The sequence below is a fragment of the Sturnira hondurensis genome, unplaced genomic scaffold, assembly GCF_014824575.4.
Source record: "Sturnira hondurensis isolate 20B ecotype Veracruz unplaced genomic scaffold, ASM1482457v3 Scaffold0005252, whole genome shotgun sequence".
Lineage (NCBI taxonomy): Eukaryota > Metazoa > Chordata > Mammalia > Chiroptera > Phyllostomidae > Sturnira > Sturnira hondurensis.
In genome coordinates, this window is record NW_028077883.1 from 6,018,057 (window position 1) to 6,041,149 (window position 23,093).

A 23,093-nucleotide genomic window follows, 5' to 3' on the forward strand; every position below is an offset into this window, starting at 1 on the left:
TATCAGCATGCCCATCATCATTTAGTTCCACAGTGAATGAGCTTACTTTCATTTTGTAAAACATGGAGCTCCGTTGGCCTGTCTAGTTCCCCCTTTTTGAAGAGCCACAGGCACAGACAAACAGTATCAACAGAGCGAGGAAGATGATGAAGACAGCTGGCCCGTGTTTTCATTGTCTTGTTGGCGTTGGGGTGTGGTGGGGTCCTTGGTGAATGGATGCTTGGGTCCTGGATGAAAGGGCGGAGCCTTACCCAGTGGGAGCAGAGTGCTGTGACGTGAGAAAGAAGCTCGGGGTGTCACATCTGTGTCTTTTCAAGAAGCTCCCATTATGTTTGAAACCTTATGTTACTCAGTGAAATGTATCCACAGGCTGATACGTACAGCCCTCAACCTAGTGACTTTTCAGCCACAGGCTGCTGTGTCAGGAAGACGGTGCGGGCATGGCTGGTCTCTCAGGAGAGGTGGCAAGTGGACCTTCTTGTATCAGTGAATTACAACGTTGTACTAAGAAAGGACAACACTGTGAATCCCCTCTCAAAGACCCCATTATGACATGGGGAACAATATATTCTGATTCTCCAGGTTAGCTTCCCGTGAGTTTTTAAGAAAAGGCATCTGACTTTGATTTTATTTTCTTAGGGCAAATGAAAACATCTTTTTAGTGTAAATGTTAGGTCCACGGCTATTCCAACTGCCTCCCCTAGAAGCAGCCCTTTCCTGTCCAAGGCCACGCCTCCGCCTTGGGCTCTGATTCTCACTTGATTCCCACTCAGGCCAACATGTCCAAAGCGGAGCCCTTCACTTTTCAGCCCAGACCTGTGACCCTGCAGAGGCTCCCTCCTTCTGCCCAGGGGTTCATGCTAAAAGCTGAGCCACTGCAGTCAAACCCAGTTTTTTTTGGCATCACAGTCTCCTCTCCTGAACCCTTCCCCCCCACACCGAACACCACCGTGTCCTGTTTATTTCCTACACAGCAGCAAGGGTGGCCTTTTAAAACGATGAATCAGCACATCACTCTCCTCCTGGTCAAAACCCTCCAATTCTCACCTGCTTCAGGACATGTGAGGCTCAGGGCCCTGGCCTGCAGTGTGGCTGCAGTGCACGGGCCTTCCCGGGCCGGCCTCTTGCAATGGGCGCACTGCTGTCCACCCTCCTCGTGAGCACCCCGCTTGTCCCTACTCTGCTCCCTTTGCCCTGTCTGCTCCCCTCCCTGGAATGCAGCTTCCCCCAGTGGTTACTCCTTCAGAAAGGCCTCTCCCTCCCTCCGTCTGAGACCTGTCAGAGCAAGCACGGTGTTTGTCATGTGCTCATCACTGCGTCATGGTTGCTGAGCGAGCGAGTGGTTGAACTGTGGGCATGTAGGGGTGGAGAGGGATTAGGAGGGTGTTAGAAAAATATAATGTAGTCACGAAAGTTCACTCATTTAAGAGGCAGGAGGGAAAAGAGCAGACTTGCTGTGGAATGAGATTTCCTAGATCATTAATGCTATTGATTCGCTCAGTGTGCAAACCATCCAGAGTGTGAGAAGGGATTTGCTCGGGCCTGATGTGGCTGTTGGAAATTAGTACTTCAACTTTCCATGTTGTGTATTCTCATGAAAGGTAATGGCAGAAAATCGCCGCAAAGATCGCTCCAGTTTCTACATGGTGATCCCTTCTTTAGAGCTGTTAATTTGTTTAGTTAATGCTAATTTTATTTAATATACTTCTACTTTCTGTTGTTTTTTAGGTCTGTTGCCACAGTTACTGGGAGTCGCCCCAGAGAAGGCCATAAAACTTACAGTAAGTCTTTTGAGCTGATGCTTCTTATTGACGGCGTTTGCACACACTCAGGACTCTAGTAGACATTCGTGTATGAAACGGCAGGTTTGTGTTTCCTCAGAGCTGCGGATTCGAACACGCAGCACCCACCACACACAGCTTTTCATTTCTCCCTATTCAACACTGACCATCCAAGAATGTGACAATACATTTGAACAAAGGCTTTTGGTGGTTGTCACCATTGTCGTCATCCTCACCGATGTAGTACTGGCAGCAACAGCAGCTCCATCCCCTCCAACAAAGTAGCTCATTGGTACTTTATGTGTTATCAGCTATTATTGCTTTAACCTCAAGTAAAGCATGACCCACAGTTTACAGACGAGGGAAGTGAGACCCACAGGGTTTAAGTGTTTGCCTGTGCTGACATTATTTATGAGTGGGAAAACCAGAATTCAGGATCAGATTTTTCTGACCCTAGAGCATTGCACTCATTCACTCACACCTTGCTGTTTACAGAATTCAGGGTCAGGGCACATCCTATAAGCATTTGCTAAAGCCGTGTGTTGAGGGGCCTGAGCAGGCGTTGAAGCCGGCCCCTCACGAGATGGTTCCTCCAGTGTCTGGCAGATGGCGGGTACTCAGTGAGTGTCTGTGGAACAGGTAGATGCTGCACTTATGTCACCAAGGGCATGGGACTCAGAAAATTAAGCTCCACTTTTCAACTGGGCCTTGTATCCTTTGTACCTGGAATTTCCTTTTACCATCTTATTATATGCCTGTGGGGCATCTTTTCTGGCTTTTATCTTCCAAAAACATATGATTGATCCTTAAAATTGCTTATAATGAATACTATTTTGAGACTATTATGCTTAATTAATTAATTAATGCTATTAATGTTCTTTGAGAATCCTTGAGTAAGTTTTTAGGAACTGAATTTTGACTAAGTTGAGAAGTCTGCTCAGCCAAATTTGTCTCAGTAATGAGTGCTATTTTAGATTAAGTATTGCTAGAATTCTGACTTGAAAGTTATTTTTAATCAAACCCTATAAAGCAATTTTTAAGTTATAAAGTATGTTTTCATTTTGTCTCTATTGTCAATATGTCTCTCTTTTTTGTTATTATAATTACAAGGCATACTTAAATTATAGGCTTGTAAGTCATTGATATTTTAATTTTTTTAAAGATTTTATTTATTTTAAGAGAGAAGGGGAGGGAGGGAGGAAGGGAGAGAAACATTGATTAGCTGCCACTCACAACCCCAGCTGAGGACTTGGCCACAACCCAGGCATGTACTGTGACTGGGAATCGAACCCGTAACCTTTCAGTTCACAGGATGATGCCACTGAACCACACTAGTCAGGGCAATATTTTAATTGTTTTATCCTTGAAATATCAGGAATACACAAACATGCACACATAGACACATATATGCGTGTCTGTGGGGGACCCGTAGACCACATCAGGGGGGACCCCAAAAACCAGAATTTATTTATTACAAAGTGTGTATTTACTTTTATATGTTTAAACTTCAGTCATATTCAAAGTACTCTCCACCTGATGCAATACACCTATTGAGACTTTTTTTTTCCATTTCTCAAAACCGTTTTTGGAACCCGTTGATTTTGATACCATTTAGTGCTTCTGCCGTTTTTTTGTTTCACCTCTTCCACATTGATAAAACTTTTTCCTTTGATGAGTTTTTCATCTAGGAAAACAAAAAGAAGTTGGTCAAGGTGAAATTGGGTGAATAGGGAGGGTGGGATGCCAAGGACATGCTATTTTTGGTCAAAAACTGCTGAATGGTCAGTGCAGTGTGAGCAGGTGCACTCGTAAATCACCCACTGTGAAATGGGCAAACGTGTTGAAAGAGCCTTAAAAAAATTCACTCAAGCTAAATGCAGCCTCTGACAACAACACCAGCTGGTGCACTGATACAGATGGGTTCCTAGAACACTCACCTAGTGGGGGAACTGTTTACTACCAGAGGCCCACCCTCCAGAAGATAATTCTGGGTTTTTAGGGGTCCCTCCTCATATATTTTTCCTTTATAAAAGTACATCTGTGCCAGCGAGAGCACTTCTAAGATCTTTAATTTATTTAGTTTGTGATGACTTTAATTTTAAAGTGACAAAAAAATAACGTGTTTCCTGATGTATACTTATGTGTGTTTAATGACTTTCTTTATATTTTTCATCAGCTTCTATAAATATTTTTCTTCAAGGTGAATGATTTTGTGAGGGATAAATTTATGCACAAAGACGGTTCGATCCCACTTGCAGCAGAAATTCTTGCCGGAGGCTGTGTAAGTACCTTTTGCAGATCTCTGCATTGAAAGATTTGCTTCCCATGCGTCTCACCACCGTGGTGAACAAGTGCAGACTAAGGCTTCTGTTCAACCACAGATCCTGTACCAGGCAGAGTCTACTAGGGCACCTCGCCTTTTCCTAGCCAGCGAGCCATCCCTGAGGTGGAAGGGTAAATGTTTCTGATCTTATTGCCTGTTCATCATGCCTGTTGAATTTGTCATTGCTTGCGGTTGGTGCTGCAATAGAAGTCATTTGGGGCAGAAATGTTTGGCCTTTGAAAAATCTTCGCTAACCTTTTCTAAAGTTAATCTTTCGTCCATTGTTTCCTCATGGCACCCTCTGCGGGGTCAGGCACTACAACGAGTAGTTTGAAGGCGGCAGCCATGGCTCTCTGCTTTGCTTTACCTCCTAAGTGTGGTAGCTCTTCAAGCTCCCAGTGCCTCTGTGGGGAGGACCCTGGGAAATAACTGGCTGGGTGTGCTCTGCTTTGTCGGCAACGCTTGGAATGAGGATTTCTCTATGTGGACGGACAACCTGCATCTTGTTCTTCAGCTCAGCAAAACATGTCTTGTTTTACCTTATGTACAGGTTTGCTCATGTGAATGTAAACACTCTTGAGTAAATTGAACCCTCGTACAAAGAATGGTGCTATTTCCAGTTAAGGTCGGTTAAATAAACAGGCTTTGATCACTAGGGCAATACAATATTGGTATATTTTTCATCTAAACCTATGGTTTTTATAAGAAAAATGAGGTCACTTTTATTTCTTAATTAGCTTGCTCTATTCAGGGAACAGTATTTATAACATAATCTTAAGAATTGTTGAGATTAGAAGTTGGGCAAATACCTGGGAATATTAAACCTTTGTTTGGGCCTATTGTCCTGTCTGGCATTGAATGAGGGTCCTGTGAACACAGCAGGAGCTAAGAAGTCCTGGCCCCGGTAATTCTTAGGAGATGGGTGGGACTGGGCCACTGCCTGCCTCTCCGTTTGATCACTGACCTGTCATAGACAGCCAGGTAGGACCCCCTCGTCCTGTAACTTTAGGAGCATTCAGGATGAAAAAGGCAGCCTTTAATACCCTAAATAAAAAGACACACACACAATAATAAAAAAGAACGTTAGGAATTATAAAAACTTTTCTTCATTTAGAACAACTATGATTTCCACCTGACTTACTCGATTTTCTAACTTCAAACCGGCATATCCATAGGTTGCATCTAGCCTGGCCTGCAGGCTGTTCCAAGGGGCCTGGGATAGCAGGGCATTTTAGTAGGTCAGGTGGGTTGGGGTTTTTTGGTTTTTTTTTCTAAGTCAGGTTTTAAACCTGCTGAAAATGCATGATTATATATCTCGGTAAGAATTTAAAATGTGAAATTAATTATGTGATACTGCTCCAGATTTTGGCAATGATTTAGAGGTTTATTTTCTTCTTAATGAAAGCATTTTGCCTGCACATGGGTCCGGGTGCCAAGGAGACCGGTTGTGGCACGTACGATCTCCCCTGGGTGGTCTTGGTTTCTCCTGCGCGGTTGCCCGTTTCAAACACGAAGCCCAGACTGGTATCAGGAGTGGTGCCTCGTCACTGTGAAGAGGTGCAGCCCCTTTTCACACTTGATCTAAACACAGGCTTAAAATTGGAGCTACTTGGGCTTTATGGCCACTTAAAACATCTGCGAAATGAGGGTTGCCACCCTTCATCTCAAAATCTGGGAGACAGTGGTCCTCAGTGTTTCAGGTCGCCTGTTTTGCCTTTTAATTTTTTTTTTCAGTCATGGCTTTAAGAAGTAAGAGTTTATTTTCCAGGTAAGCAGTCCTGGAGGGAGCACACAATCAAAGCCCCTAGATCTCTGAGGAGTGGGAGGGAGGAATCCATTTTCATCGTGTTTTGTTTTGTTTTTTTTAAAAAACAGCGTCTCTCTCAGCTGGCTCTGGCAGAGGTTCCCTGATCGTCCGAGCCGGTCACACTCCTTAGAAAGCCCTGTGAGCCCACAGCCCCGTCTGTCTAGTTGGGAAGACAAAGGGTTTTGAAAAGTTGTGTCACGTGGGCAGTGGCCCTTCTTAGTTCACCCAAGCATTTCCAGGCGTTGACTTTTAAGTCCCTGGGGAGGTCACCTTGCTTCATTATTACTGAGAATTAGTACACTTGGCTGACTTTTGCACTTGTAATCAAAGCTGCTCATTTCTTTGAAGAAGGTCTTTACTGTTTTATAATCTTTTTTCTGCGAAAACAGAAAATATTCAGGGAGGTCTTTGTCTCGTAACCCTTATAGCACTTAGCTCAACTAATAGTATAATAACATAATGTTTTATTTTATAGTTTTTTAGACAAACAACAAAAATTATAGTAAATTTGGAGGAAGATTTTGAAGGAAAAGTAGTAAAATTAATCCATTCATTTATTTTTATATAATATATATAACGAGTGATTAAAAATACTTTTGTTGATATAGAAAAGGGTGAATCTGCTTTTAAGTTCATCTTTTGCATATTTAGTTTTAATTTAGAGCACTGTGAAAAATTGACTTCACTTTATAGATTCATACTGACTAGTAGTGATATATTCAGCATAGTTCAAGATGAAACTAAATGCTGAAACTGGAACTTAGAAACTCTTAACTCTGAAAGGTTCTTGTGGTGTGTGTTCTTTTCCATAAGTTTGTTTTCTGTTTTCTAAATAAGGTTAGAAGCTGTAGGAGTTTTGACACAGATGTGGACCCTTAGGCGTCTCTGCACAAAATATACATACCTTCGATTTCTTTCCATCCTTCCCCTCTTGGGTCCAGAGCTCAGCCCCTGTAGGGAGACAGGACTGGCAACCACTGTCAGTGAGGACAGAGGCTCTCAGTACATGCCGCAGAGTGCAGAGGGCCTGTCACCACTACCCACTTCCAATGAGGTTCCAGGTGACTTTGAAAACTCACAGTATCTCTGAGTACATTGTTATTGCTGTGTTGATGTTACTTTAAGAAAAAAATAACTTGTAATGCCACATGGGCTGCAGGTTGTAGTCCCTAGTTCAATAAAATTAGTGTGTGTTGACTGTGTTCTGTGCATCTAGTGAAATAGCAGGTTGAAATCCCAAGGAAACTGGAATCTTTAGTTTGTGATCTTTTGATCTTAAGATCATCGGATAGGGAAACATAAATGATGCCGTGACTTATTTCAAGGAAGATATAAAAATGATGATCAGCCCTGGCTGGTGTGGTCTAGTGGATTGAGCTCCAGCTTGTGAACCAAAGGGTTGCAGGTTCAATTTCCAGTCAGAGCACATGCCTGGGTTGCAGGCCAGGTCCCCAGTGGAGGACACACAAAAGACAGCCACACAATGATGTTTCTCTCCCTCTCTTTCTCCCTCCCTTCCCCTCTGTCTAAAAATAAATAAATAAAATCTCTTTTTAAAAAAGATGATCAATTTATTTGGCACACAAAATCACATTGAAATAAAAAGAAATGAAATAACATCCACCAGAAAAACAAATGTCAAAAATTATAAACCTGTGTCTTATAAAGTTCATATTATTAAAAATTATCTGCATACCAATAAAAATAATGGTATTCTGTAATAATGTTTGGAAAAATAAGTGAACCTGCTTTTTGAACAGTAGTCCTTTATAATAGGCCCACTGTATTTTTTGCATTGAGTTGCACACACATGCATGCACATTTGTGTGTGTATATGTAAATGTATCTAATGCTTATGGGAGTTTATATTCATTTTAAGTGGGAAAAATAATGTGTATGCTCTTGTCACTGGTGCTGAAAGGGATCGGTGAGAATATCACCATTGGGAAGAACACGGCATGAGGAGTAATGTTAACTGCCGTCCCCGGCATGTAAGTTTGCCTCTGTTGTCGCCTGTATTTCATCACGATGGTGTTTCCCACATGCATGACGTTGTTGTGCCTGTTTGTACAGCACGTGTCAGATACCATTTTTAAGGCGAGTTTTTACTATGCGTGTTATTTTGCATCACACTTAGTTCCAGTTAACCTTTCTAATTTTGAAAAACAGATACAGACACTCATGTGCACACCACTTAACTTAGGACATCAGATCTGATGGATGCAGCTGGAGCCCCACAGGTACCTGTCCCAGTAGCTTCCCCCAGCTCATCTCCCAACAGCTAATCCTACCCTGAAATTGGTGTTTTCCATTTTCATGCATGTCTTGACACTTTTTAAAAAACATTTGAGTGTATCCCTAAGCCATATAAATGTTTGCTTTTGGATGCTTCATTCTGACCCAGTGCGGTAGGAACAACTCAGAGTATCCCCACATTGGTGCCTTTGTGTTTTTCCCCATTAGTGCAGCTTATGCTTTGCTTGTCAGAAAACAATAGTAATTGGGAATATTATTTTCAGATGTTGCATTGTGGCAAACAGTGAGTATGTCTGTTAGAGATGTGTGTGTTTATAGGATTTTATATAGATACAGTTGGAACCATCTATTTATTTAACCAAGTTTTCATAACTTGAGGTTTCTTTCCTAGACTGCAGTCATTTCTTCAGCCTTACCATTTAAACTCATGTCCCATACTGAGCAAATTTAAAATTGTAAGCCTCCCTACTCTGTCTTACTGTCCCTCCTCCCTCCCTCCTTCCTAATGGGAATGATTTTAGCAGTGTGTCTCTATCGCTGAAGAGAAGAGGTGTTCTGGTCATCTATTATTATATAGCAAGTCATCCTAAAACTTAGTGGATTCAAACCACAATTTATTATTATTCTCTCATGGTTCTATGGGTTGACTGGGTTGAGCTGGGTATTTCTTACTTGGTGTCCCTGTATTACTATAGGTAGATAGCAGCTGGACTGGAATCCTAAAGGCTTAACTGAGATGCATGTCTACGACGGCTCACATCTGTGGCTGGTGGTGATGCTCACTGTTGGCAGGAGTAGCCAGGGCTGTTGTCCAGATCACCTGCTATGCGTCTGTACCTTGGGCTTTTCAAACCTTGGCAATTCCATCTGAAGAAGGAGCTTCCCCAAAGCTGACATTCTAAGACTTCGGGGCAAAAGCTGCAAGACTTCTTATGATCTAACCTTGAATGTTACTCTGGATTCCATTGGTCAAATAAACCACCTATAACAGCCTAGATTCAAAAAAAGAGAATTGTACTCTACCTCTCCATGAGAATAATAGCAAAGAATCTGCTACTGGAAGGGTCAGTAAGCAGTGTTGCAGGACAAGAGCATCCTCATTGCCCTCTCCTTCATGAAGATTTGCTAGTTAATCCCTTGTCTTCTCTGAGGATCTACTTCTGGTCCTAGAACCCATTCCTGCTCCAGATTGCTCTTGGTTGCAGGGAGCAGAAACTAAAGTATAGTAACTGAGTGAAAGTTTACCTGAGGGGTGTACATGAAATGAAATCAAAGGCCCTTGAGAATTGAGGCAGCTCTGGGAACTGGCTGCTTTCTCCATTTTCTCCTTTTCGCCTTCTTGGTCATTCTCACAGAGACTTGGCATCTCTCTGCACCTTTTTTTTTCCTTCAGACTCTTTTTTTCAGTTTTAGGTTCACAAAATTGAAAGCTGCAGAGATTTCCCATAGACCTCCTGCCCCTACACCTGCATAGCCTCCCCCATTATCACCATCCATCAGCAGTGAACGAGAGTTCTTTCTCAGTGTCCCTGCCAGGATTTGCTGTTGTCAGCGTTCTGTGCATCTTCTTACTTTGCTGATTTCGTGTTTTCCTCGTGGTGTTGACTTCCTCAAGAACTACCTTTGTGTTCTTGCCGGCCATCTGGCTTCTCTCCCCTACAGTGTGACCTTCAGCTTCTTTTCATTTTCAGCCCCAGCTAATTAGCTCAAGTTGCTCAATTTTGTTTTTCATTGAATTATCAAGAGAGGAAATTTCATTGGCGAGCCTCATCTTTATGTGCTAGGCCATAGAGCAGCCTTGAGTCATGCCCCGCCTAGGTATTAATAACCCTTCTTAACAAATCCATCTGTTTTAATCATCTATAAATGTGTTCAAGCTTTTCTTGTAGAATTTTTATTTTAGCTTGAATTCTATAAGTATTACCTTAATAGTAGTGTTTGTATTTTTGTCATAAAATATACCCAAAGCCATATTCCTTATGGTTGAACTTGAAATCCATTGAGATTTCAGATGCAATCATATCAAACCAAGGAGAAAACTTCCCCATGTAAGAACATGTGTGCTCTGGCAACCAGAGCTGGTGAGTCAGGCTGTCCAAAATGGCATGGACTCACAGCCAGTTTTCTTCAGGCAGAGTTTTTATTTCTCTGTGCAAGTCTCTGTGCACATTTCCTAGTTATAAATATTGAAGGACGTGAGGCTCAGTCATTGAGTTGAATTTCTGTCGAGTTGCTCCTGTGTAGCATGTCAAATGGCCAAGATTTATTATGTATTATGCTGATGCTATGGAAATAAGGTTTTTTTAATCTTTGCATCTTTATAATTCATTTTTAGTTTAATGAAGATCTAATTATTGCATCAAATTTTATAAGCATCCTTGTACCCAGAGTGACCCCTAGACAGGTGGGGGTGGCCTGCCTGTCTATGGGCTGCCTTCAGTGGCTCAGCAATATCATCTTATTAGGGGGAAGTTCAACTCATGATCTCGTGATGGACACTGAGCCAGCCAGATGTCTCTTTTCTATTTTCCTCCTGTTCCCTCTTTGGGGAAAGTCTCAGTTGTTTGACTTACCACAGTTCAAATGTTGGGCCATCCTTCTGGTTTTCTAATAAAGAGAGGATGGGTGTGTTATGATGAGAAAATATGAAGAAAGATTGGGTCGCCACTTTCTTACAGTTAAGGTGCTCTAGACATTGAAGGTCTGTAAATCATTAAATGATTCTGGTATAGTAGTCAAAATAGACATGTATAACGGTCAGGGCCCAAATGTGAACGTATTTGACAGGTCTGGAACTTAATTGCTTTTTAATGTCAGTCAAACAGATTCTACTTTGGTTTCTTGGCCAAGCTTCATGGGTCTATTAAAACCCTATGACAGCAATTTTTAACTAGTGGGCCACGGCAGGCACTAGTGTGCCGCAAGCATTTTTAAAATACATAATACCTGACTGTTTAGTCAGGGGCACTGACCTCTTTTCCCTTAGACTGTCAAATAAAACAATAACAACAGCCAATGCAACAATAACTGTCCATGGTGAATGGATCACAGTTATACCTATTTTTTTTGTGTTGGATCAGCAAAAAAAAAAACATTTTTTGGTGTGCTGCAGAATTTTAGTCATTAGTTTACGTGTGCCGTGAGATGAAAAGGTTGAAATTGGTGCCCTATGAAGTTGAAAATAAATTGCTGCTCTATGAAGTTGAAAGTGCGAAACTTAGTATTTGTAAAACATGTAAACAATATAGCCTTTTTCTGCCTCATCATGTGGTTGAGAACATTTCAATTTGGTATCTGTCTCAAAAACAAGTGATGAGACTCTGTTCTTTTTTCAAAGTTCTTTAAAATGTAATTACAGGTTTTCCTTTTAAGAGCTTAATTTATCTACCAAATCACAAAATACCACAGACTATGTGGCTTAAACAGCAGAAATTTATTTTCTCACACTTAGGGAAGTTACGAGTCCAAGATCAAGGTGTCTGCAGAATTGGTTTTCTTCTGAAACCTCTCTGCCTTGCTTGCAGATGGCCATCTCCCCTCTGCCTTCACCTGGTCACCCCCCATGCTTGCATGTCTCCTCCTCTTCCAAGGACTCAGGTCAGATCAGGTTAGGGCCCACCCTTACAATCTCCTTTCACCTGAATTACCTCTTTAAAGGTCCTACCTCCAAATAGAGTGACACTCTGAGACAGAAAGTTAGGACTTCAACAGAGAAATTTTAGAGGGACACAATTCACAGCCCCTAACACCAGGGGTAAAGATAAGGTTTTTTCCTCACTTGCAGTGTGGACTCACTCCTGGTCACAGCAGCTGGACAGCCACGCTGGTGAGGACGCCAGGTCTGACACTTCCCGTTCAGAATGGATGGAGTGAGTGGCCTCTGAGCCTCATGCTGCATCCCCCTCCCTGCCCCACATTTGCCAGCTTCCCTGGAGGCTGCTTAGTGCCTGTCTTCAGTGCTTAGGAACATCAGTCGGCCCTGTTGGGCACTGAATTGCATTTAGTGTATCTACCGCTGTTTGCTGAGTCTCTGTTTGGTGCCCGTGAGCTTTATATATGATACCTGTACTATATACGAGTTATTTTCATGTCTTCGTTTAACATTGAGTTCCTAGGAGAGTAAATGGAAAACATGCCATAGCTTAGATATCTTAAGAAATCTTTATTTTCCAATTTATTAAACAATCAAATATTGTCATCATTTGAGTATTTATTTTATATGTAATGAAAATCATTAGACATTTACTGTTGTAGACCTTTTTGGTAGTTACAATTTTACTTATATCCAAATGGCCGAAATAATGTATTTGGGTTTTAGTTTTAAAAAAGTCACATTCTATAACTTCATATTAATCTATTTTTGACACAGGTAAGCACACATTTTAGAATGTCAGTGCGCAATTAGATATTCTTAGCACGTGTCGTTTGTGAAAAGCACTTTAAGTATATTCAATTGAGCATAATTAAAATATCAAGATACATATTCTTCATATAGATTTTGCCACTTAATTTTTTAAGTAGCTATAAGTAATCTACCATGTGAATTCAAATTAAAGGGAGGTGATTAAATTACAGTTAATGCTTTTAGCTTAATATATAGCAGGAATTATACTGTGATAAAAAAAATACTGCTGTTTTCTGTGGACAGCAGATTGATGAAAAAATTGATCTTTTTAAATGCAAGATGTGAATGTTCTCTGCATATCCTCAGTACTTGCCTGGAATGATTTGGGGTGGGGGTATCATAGGACGCATGCTTTTTCATCTTGCGGGGGCGGGGGGTTGACTCAACTTCCCAGGGCCTGAGAAAGAATGTTTGGGGATACTGTGCTGGTTAGTAAGGAAGCATTAGAGGCATGTCTAGTTCCTAACAGGTGAGAGAAAATGGTTTATGAGGAACTGTGAACCAGGGCTCCTAAACTGATCCTTTTGGTAATGTACTTAAATAATATTTTGTGCTGACATTTTCAATGGTTAAAATAATGAGCAGTCAGCCTTGGCAAGTCATTTTTAAGGCACGTAGAACTTTAAAACGTGCTTGCTCACAGTTATTGGACCTAAAGTATGCCAGGGTCATTGTCTTGAAGGTCGCTGTTCTTGGAGTAGGGAAACTGGGCAGTATGCTAGGGTTATGTTGCCTTCCTAAATCTTTGATTTCTTGAAATTCTTGTTTTTAAAAAGGATATTGACGCATCACTCCCCACAATAAAATTACCCATTGAGAATCAGAAGTGTTAACAGTAAAGTAAATCATTATATAGTATGGTAAGAGGAACGGGGCGGGGGCAAAATAATGGAAAAGAGAAGTAAGCAAGTTCACAGACACCTCTGGACACTGAGCAAAAATAGTCATTGGAGCCCATGATCTTTGCAGACTGTCTAGTCCATTTTGGAGTGGAGGTGTTAGAAGGAAAAAGCCTCTATTTTACTACTGGCCAAGAGGACTCTATCATGTGAAAGATGGGAGCATTTGGAAAGAACGGTGCTTTGCATCAATAGACCCCTGTTTGTGTGAGTAGCCTGGTGCTTGGGTTTCCTGCTGACACAGTGGCAGCTTCCACAGTCCCATTTTCCTTTCTGGTTGCTCTCGGCGCTCCGGGATGCCCAGGTGAACTTTTGAAGATCGTGAACTCTAGATAGGAATCACAACAGCTCATGTGGAGGTGGGAACTTTCATTTGATTGGTAGCAAGATGTGCCATCCAGCATCCATTTAGGATAGCTTTAAAAGCCCCCCCAAATTAGAAGTTGCCCTTGACCATTGAGGGTAATTGTGTTGCCTTCACTTCTAGCAGTGATGCTACCTGGTCAGAGGAATGTGCACTGTCGTTTTCAGCACTGGGAAACCTTTTGTGCTACATACAATTTAGTCTCCCTCTCAGTCCCTTTTGTGAGAGTGGTTCGCATTTTCAAAGTGATTCGCCAGTGTTGGGAGCAGTCCACACCTGAGTGGAAAGCAGAGATCAGTCCCACAAACATGATGTGCTGAACTAAGCTAGTTACCTTGTCGGCCATGGTCATTTTTACCAGCTCCTACAGTAGGGCATCATTAACCATTTCTCAATATCAAAAGCATTTCAGAATTTAAAATGCCCACAATTTATTGACTGTTCACTTAATGAAATAAAATTAAATGAATTTAAATTAAAAACCATCCAATTATGTTGAGTTTTACTACATCATCCATCACTCACTTGGGTGTGTTTTTCTCCCCACCCTATTTTTAACCTGACATAGCTACTTCCTACCAATCCTTAGTGTACTGTGCTTTCCTCATAAAGTAAGTTGAATTTACAGATTTCTAGGGGAAGAAAAATTTGAGAACTCATTTGTACTGGCCTTTAAAGAGTTTGGTAAGTTAGGTTCACTTAAACAGAGTTCTGCCCTACATTTATTAATAGTAATCAATACCCCTGATTGAGCTCTACAGTATGTTAGGTACTGGGATCAGTGCTTTAGGGGCATGTTTTCATTTAATTGTCATAATCCTGCAAAGCACAGCTAGAGTATGTGCACCATGAGGGTGGGGATCTCCGTCATTGCTGTTGGCACCTGCTGTAGAGTTGGCACACAGTCTCTATTGAACATGAAGAGCATTATCACCAACATGCTCACTTTACAAATAATGTCATCTTGGAGTAGCTTAAGAAGTTGGCCAAAGCCTAGGCTGTCAAGCATGGTGCCGTACTGACTCCCAGCAGTGCCCCCCCCCCATTTCTTGACCCATTGCTCTGTGTCACTTCACAGGGTGTTTGTAAATTGGTGTCATCTCTAGGATCCAAATGAGAAATCTAAGCCTTAGCAAGTTTGAGGAACTGCCAGAATCCACGTATAAGGAAATGATAAAGCCTGAAAATCCGGGTCTGTGTGACTCAAGTGATCTAATCCTGAGCCACTGTACTATATTTAGGTAAAACTCACACCAGTATAATTATTTTGCTAGCCCATTTGAGTGAATTAAAAATATGTGCTAGTTACACATGTCTGAGTCTAAACTATCCCTCAAGGAATCGGACTTGGCATGATTTAGGGATTTTACTGCCTAAGGCCCTGGGGCTTTCTTATGATTTATTGTCTAATCTACAAAGAAAACTCTGATGCATCCAGTAAAAACCTGGAAAAAACTTCTTTTTCGTATTTCTTGATGTACTGTAGTATCTCTGAATCATTTATCAGGCAGATACGCTGTTTAAACAAGAAAGAAAAAATGAAAATGAATCTGTTCCTAAAGCACAGCCTTTCTGACACAGCAAATCGACATAATGGTTCTGAGCTTGGATTAGGAGTCAGGCCAGCCTTGGGTTCAAATTGTATCTCTTCTTTGGACAGAATTCTATGTTTTTATTTCATCATTTCCAGAATGGCAGAATGCTAAAGTCCTCAACTGTGTTGTCTTTCCCTCCACTGGGAACCATTGGTTGAAAAATAAAGACACTGCAAAAAATCCATACAAAACTGCTCAGAGAGAATTCCCTTACCAACCATTGAATTTTATGCAACAACATCTTGGCCTCCTGTTGTACCTCAGTGTACTTTTGTCACCGTACCAAACCCAACCAGTGAGGGGGGTGGGGGGTAGAGGGTCTTACTGCTTACTACCTACCAGGCAAAACTCCAAAGACTGAGTTTGGTGGAAAAGAAAGGAATCTTTTATTTAACAATCATAAATAATGGTAAGTTCCTGCCTAAAGTATCTGGGTAACAAAAGTGAGGGGGAAAAAAGTCAGAGTATATCAAAAATAGCTATTTAAATATTTGTCTTTACAACTTCTACATAGGTTCAGGAACTGAAAATAACACAAGAACAAAAATCTGTTCACAATTCTGTTAGCACCAAGGGCTTTGGAAATAATGGCAAGTTTCTGCTTGAAAGCCTGTCTCCTCTAAGACACCCAGAGAGAAGTCTCTCTGTCGCCTTCTGCCAGCTCAGTTCAGGGTTGCACCAGGAACCTCTTTTCCCATCCAAAAGGATCACAAAGGCCTGTGGCTTAGCTGGTCCACAGTCGCTGTCCAGCTTCAGGCGTCTGTCCCAGGCCTGCCCCCAGGCCTCCTACTCCTGAGGCCCTCTTCCTACCGCAGCTCACAGGCCTGCACAGGCCTGCACTGGCCAAGGTTGGCAAGACCTCTGGCACCTGTTGATGCCCCCGCCCCCGTGGGAGAGAACCAAGGACTTCTCGCTCCCTAGTGGGTCTGTATGAAGGCTCCCTCCCAGAATCCCATGCGCCAGTGGGAGGGTCCAGGCTTCCAACCCCAGAGGGCCAGCGTTCCCTGTGTTTACTTCTTCGGCTCCTCCAGCCCCCTATTTTAGCAAGGTGGGGAGCCTCCAGTCACCACGCCCAATAAAGCTCCCTCCTCAGGGGTCCCTCATCCGAGGCCAAGCCGCCTCTAACCCTGGGTTTTGCCCTTGGGGTTTTCCCCAGCCTGCTCTCAGTGGGTTAGCCTGACCCCTCTGCTACAGGTGCAGACCCTTACATTTTTTCCAGCGCTTAGGACCTCTTGTTAACTACATGTTCTAGAAATATAGAGCAAAAAGAACATCTCTGGGGAGCCAGAGTCCAGATGGATTAACTGTATTCTGCTTCGTAATCTCTGGGGCTGGTGGAGAAATGGATCAAAACCAGGCCCCTGGTGGGCGACTCAGACTCAGGGTGCTCCCAGGTAATGAGTGGAGCCGACCAGACTCCGCGCTACAGGCAGGAGGGGGGCTGCCCCCCGCCGTTGACCGAGCTCCTCAACAGCGCCTCCCACGTTCGTGCCTGTTTCAGCAGCTCAGCAACCCTCCGGTGCTCGATTTTTTTTAGTTTATGTAGTCTTGGACTATTCTTTGAAGACACTGATTCTGTAAATGTGCGTTAATGTGTATTGACGCCAAGATTCTCCATGTGACTTTTTGTGCGGAGTGTTCTTATCTTCAAACACCTATAGGAAACCTTGTTGAAATTTTATTTATGATGATTGCTTTAATTTTAAATGAATTTATAGAAAAAATTGACACCTTTACAACATTTGACTGTTAATTCATTTATAGGAAAACTGACATTTTTTTATATTTGTATTTTAAGTTAATTTACTGGCAAATTGACGTCTTAACATTGAATCTCTCAGTCTAAGTTTAATACTTGTTCTCCAATATTCAAATACTCATGTCCCTTAAAAATATATATATATGTATATATATATTGCTTCATTTTAATTGTATAGGTTTTATGTTAGGTTATTCCTTATTGATGCCACTTAACAAAAAAGAAGTTAATGTGTAAGATATTTTGGTATAGCAATTCCCTATTTTTCCTCTAAAGATATATAATGTCTTTGACTATCAGGATCCTTTTTTTAAAAATGCTACGTGTGTGTGTGTGTGTGTGTGTGTGTGTGTGTGTGTGTATTCTGTCATGCTGATGCTAATATTCAAGACTAATAGGGTAAGTAAAATGTTCTTGTTCAGAACCTGGTAATAGCCCGGCTACAAACCCGCCTAGCCCCGACCCTAGTTATTCCTCACCTACAGTCTTTTGCACACAGTGGGCTCTTAATAGAGGACCTGCTGTGGAGCTGCCTGTGGCTCTGGTGCCCTGGGGCAGGTGCAGAGAAGCAACCCTAGGCAGTATTTATACACACACAGCTTGCTGTGTGTTCCTGTTTGTTTTGAGCTGAGGGATGGAACGTAAGCAACTACCCTGGCTCATCTTTAGATGTCTTAACTACTTTGCCTTGTCTGTGTTGCAGATCAGACCAACTTCACCATAACTTCTGGAGGTCAACACTATAATTTTACTGTTGATTCTGAGGGGTCTTTTGTTCTCATTGATTTGGTTTATGTTTCAGAACTTGAGTCGTGTCTCCTTATCTATATGGTTCTTTTTTTTCATCTTTAAAGCATACATAGTAGGAACAACTACCAGGGGTCAGTTTCTACTCTGGAACAAAACTATCCCACAGCTCTGTGTATCATTAAAGCAAATCTGCCAGCTTCACAAAACTCAACCTTCCACACCTCCTCCTCCTCCTCTGCTCAGAGCTGGGCTGTTTTGCTTAAGCATAACGCAACTGTTGTTACTGTTTGATCTTTCACTCTGCCCTAGAGCTTTGCTCCTTACAGCCCTAAACAAATTTTCATTCTACCCTGTTTGCTTTCATAAATGACTACCATTCTCCTTCTTTCCTTTCCCTTGAATATGTAGATTGTATAAACTCTCTAATTCCTTGGCATGCAGTTGTCATGACAGGGGTCATGCGTGTGCTGGACCTTGTCTCCCTGGGTCAGCAGACACTCTGGCCGGTTCGTTGTTGGCCTTCTTTCCCTCTTGAGCCCCTTCCTGACTTCCGTGCCCGGATTACCGCGCGCTGGTGTGCAAGAGGGGCTTCCTATCACTTCTTAGGGGCTTCATCTTCCTCCCACCCCACAAAAGGTCCTGCCTGCAGTTAGCACATGGGTGGGATGTCACCCTCATCTGTGTCTCAGTCCTTAACTCCCACCTTGCCCTTCCACTGCCTTCTTAGATGTGTCATATGTCCCTTTAGTTCCCTGTCACACAGATGCAAAAGCTTTGGCCTCACCCTTTCTCTGCCCTTACCCACTTCTTGTGACCCGTAGGCAGCAGCCAGCCCTGTTGATCTCTGCTACATCCATTTCTCACCATCCCACCCACTCCCTCATTATCAATGTAATTGTTCCAACTCTGGTCTCTCATTTTTTTAATCTCACATAGCCGCTAAAACCTTAATTGTCATCCTTGCTTCAGGGCTCTCCCTCCCTAATAAACTCTCCTCTCTGCTGGCTGGCTTGTCTTCTCTCTAAGAGAGATACAAGGACTCTGGCCCCTAAACTCTGTGCAGCAGCTCTGCTCCCACTGTGGGCGCTCTCGAAGGCACTGTCTCCAGGATGCAACCCCGTTCTTCAGAGCAGCACTCCAGGTCCCCAGTTGTCATTTTCAGCCATCCTTATTCATGCCCCTTCCATGCCACCTAAAGCAAACGACCTGGTCAGTTCTTCCTTACTGCCCTGATAAGTAGTAAGTCTCAGGCCCTGGCAACCAGCAGGTGCAGCTTTCAATACAGGCTCTACCTTCCCAGCTGTGTGACCTTCAGCCTCAGTTTGTTCACTTATAAAACCTGGAATAATATTACTCCTTAACCTTACGATATTCTGAGGACCCAAGGAAAAAATTCTTACAAAGCTCCTAGCACGGTGCCTGGTGTACATAGTAAGCACTCAGTAAATGCTAGTGAATGATACTGTGGATCCTATCATAATTATCATCCTTATTGAGTTTCACTGGACAGCTATGGTGCTGGGTCCCTTTACAAGTACGTGTGGGAAGCCCTTGTCACTGTGCCTTTCTGCCGGTCTGCCTGGATTTCCTAGGCCCCAATCTCACTTCAATCGCCAACTGATGTGTTATCTTATTACACGTTTTAGTCCCTCCCCAGATTACCCCAGCCGGCAGAAACCTTGCCATTCTTTGAATTGCCGTGGCAATTTGCCGGTACCTTAGCTCTTAACATATGTTATAATTATCTTTTTTCATGTGTCATTTTCTCTTTTCCTAAGGCCTGTATTTATTGGACTTGGTAGAAAATCCTTTCCGCTTGCTGGCTGTGTAGACCTAGGCAGTGGCTGGGTTCGTCTGCTGGGGCTGCTATAGCACAGCACCACAGACTGGGTGACTTAATTTCTGGAGGCTGGAAGTCTGAGATCAAGGCGTCAGCACGGTTTCTTCTGAGGCCTCTCCTGTTGGCTTGAAGATGAACCGCCTCCGCTCTGTGTCCTGACATGGTCTTTTCTCTGTACACATCTGTGTCTGTACCTTACTTTCCTCCTCACTGGTCATGTTGGCTTAGGGTCCACCGTGTGACCTCATTTACCTCAGTTGCCTCTTCGAAGGCTCTATCTCCAAATACCATCACATTCCGAAATACTGAGAGTAGTACTTCAATGTATAAATTTTGGTGGAACACCACTCAGCCCCCAACAGTTAGTTGCTTTAATCTTTCTGTGCCTCAATTTCCTCTTACGTAAAATCTTGGGGAAAAATACCTCTTAAGTGGACTAAAGATCTATAAATAACATGCAAAGTAATATCCTGATTGACTATAATTGATGCTTAATGAATATTTATTACTTTTACTCCCGTTTCAAGCTCCTTAAGAATAAAAATGCTTTCGGACTCATCTTATGTCCTTGCAATGGCTGGGACAAACTTTGAACATGATCGGTTATAAATATTTGGTGAATAAACGTGTGAAACATGTGATACTGGGTAGTAACTAGAGTTTCAGTAACAAAGAACATTCCAAGAAGCCTGCAGAGAAGTCAGTGTCCCCACAGTAAATATGATATGCCCCACAGAGCCAGTTCTAGTATGGAAAATCTCCCCCTGTCCTACTTGCCTCAGACTCTGGAGAGTCACGGGGAAGTGATTTGTGACAGAGTTGCGCACACACACAAACAGTACCCTCACACAGCCGGAGCTCTCAAGTGATGAGCGACACAAAGACATCGTGCACAATAGGTGTCCCTGTCCTCGGATTCAGCCGTCTTTGATCTCTGCAAAGGAGGGACCTGGGTAGGTACTGTGAATGGATAATAGACCAGGAGCCAGCAGAGCAGCAGGCCCTGCGCTGCTCAGTGATCAAGTCGTAGTGATGCCCAGACACCGTGCATCTGATGATAAGCATCTCCTCTTGGTGCCTTGGAGTCTCATTTCCTTCCAGCTTGACTCCAAAGGACCCATTCATCTCTGGCACCCCTGCAATGTGCCACTTTGAGTCAGTAGGTTCTTTCTTCCTGAGCCCACCAGAGGTAACGAGCACATCATTATTTTTTTTTCTTGCTATCACTACACTCTTTCTTCCCACTGCTTCTGTTTCCTGCAGGTCTCTGGGGTGGGTTTGACTTTTGTGTCATCCTTCGTGATTAGAATTCACTTTGTTGTGCTAAAAGAATTGGTATCTATCATTTGGCTTGGAAGGTTGGAGGGTTGGAGGGTTGAAAATAAGTTCTTACTGTGTATAATGTTAATTTTTACAGGCATTAGTAAAAATACAAGATAATGAAAAAGACATCAATGCTATACCTAAGAATTATTTCTTTTAGTAAGGGTACCTCTTGGATATGTATAAAAAGTTTGTTATGAGAGCAGATGTAAAACATATAAAAGTCACTCTGGGAAAGAACATGGAAGGCTGAAACTTGAAATCATAGCTCTAAAGAATCTAGTAAAGCAATCCTCGGAATTGAAAGGGATCTTAGAGATGATGTAGTAGCTGAAATGGTTCTCAACTCTCACTGTACATTTTATCACATAGGAGCCACTTTCAAAGGGAAGAGGCAGAAATTCTCATGTAAGTTGTCTGGAGTAGGGTCTAGAAGTCATTATTTTTTTAAATCTCCGAAGTGGTTGCAACATGCAGCCAGGAAGGAGGAGCATCAGTCGAGGAGCTAGAGGAAACAAAGCCAACAGGCTTGGAGTCACTGCTGTCTCTTGAGCACTGTGCCAACTGCGATACAACCACCACCTCTCTGATCCTCGTGAGAACAGTAAGATGGTTCGACAGATAGGGCCTGAGGCTCAGTCTTTGCCCGTAATGCTCAGCTGCCTCCTTACCCGCGGGAGCAGTGCTTGGTGTGTGTGCACTGCGTTCCTGTTCTGTTCTTCAAGAAGATCAATGCACACTGACTGCTTTCCATTCAACCCTTGGTGGGCATGGCCTACCCCACTTTTGAGCTTTCAAAAATCAGCCTCAGGCTAATTTCAGCTCAGCGAATCTTTCATTTTTAATTTTTATTCATTTTTGCCACTTGAGAGCACAGGTCCAGAAGTACAACATAACCTTTACTGTTACTGGGTCAGGCCCGTCTCATCTCTTCACCTGCCACCCTTAAATCCCTCTGAGTCATGTGGAGAGAAGCAGGTGCAAACCCACAGAAGACTTAAGGGCTGCAGACAGGCTGGGGTCGCTCTTCCCACTGACCTGCCAGTTGCAGCAGCAAGAACAAAGTATGGTTCTTGTGGGCCTTGGAGGAATGGGTGTAGGTGTCTTTGCATGAACCAGAAGAACACACCGGCCTCTGGGTGTGTCATCTCACACTCCTTCCTGCTTTAGAAGGGTCTTTCTTGAGCCTCTTGATGAATCCAACCCATGTTTTTCCACCAAGGTTGTTTGGTCCACCTCTTTAGGGTCACCCACGGGAGATGAAGGTGGTGGGCGAAATGTGGCAGAAGCAAATAGGGAGGCAGCCTGTGCAACTGTCGAGACTCGGGAGAATACCAGAGCCTTCTAAATAGTTTTAATGTTTAATGGAGAAAAAGAAAACCTCGGTCTGTTTTTAAGAACAAGGGTATCTTGATTAAGGTGTTAAGTTGGTAAAAATGGGAAAACAGTATGATTTAGAGAGGTAATGAATGGCCATTTTTCTTTCTGGGGCAAGGTTGACATTGCTATGTATATTAAATAAGTTATGCAGAAGTATTTATTTTTCCTTATAGAAATAACACATAATATATATAAAGAAATAAAAATGCAGCAGAAAAAATAAACCATTTGCAATCTATCACCTCAAAAGCACTATGCTGGCATATCCCTTCCACTTGATAAGGCAGGGCTGGAAAAGGTGTGCATGCATTTAAACATACAAAAGCTTTCACCTCATATCATATATGGAACCTTTTCCACAATATTTTTATTGGTGGGAGAGAGTTTTATTGCACAAACGTACTCGAATTCCTTTAATCCATTCCTTGCCATGAAATATTTATGTTGTTTCTAATTTTTATTTCGAGGTATTACAAACAATACTTCAAAGACCATTCCTGTAGCTGGTTTTGATTAGTACAGTCCATTTGGTGAGGTGTATGCATTGGTTAATAGGATCAAAGGCCATAGCAAGAAGTACTTTTGGATGACATCGACCCAAAGTGTGCCTG

The 23,093-nt window shown here is 42.5% G+C and overlaps 1 protein-coding gene across 2 annotated transcripts in view; it reads left to right on the forward strand.

The window, feature by feature from the left end:
* The window catches only part of SLC25A13 (solute carrier family 25 member 13), a 168,548-nt gene that overhangs the window by 118,821 nt on the left and 26,634 nt on the right, over window positions 1–23,093 (forward strand). For both annotated transcript variants that reach the window (XM_037046438.1, XM_037046437.1), the window contains exons 12-13: window positions 1,729–1,781; window positions 3,982–4,062. In XM_037046438.1, coding sequence (XP_036902333.1) covers window positions 1,729–1,781; window positions 3,982–4,062 — 134 coding nt within the window. The remainder of the gene's footprint in view (window positions 1–1,728; window positions 1,782–3,981; window positions 4,063–23,093) is intronic.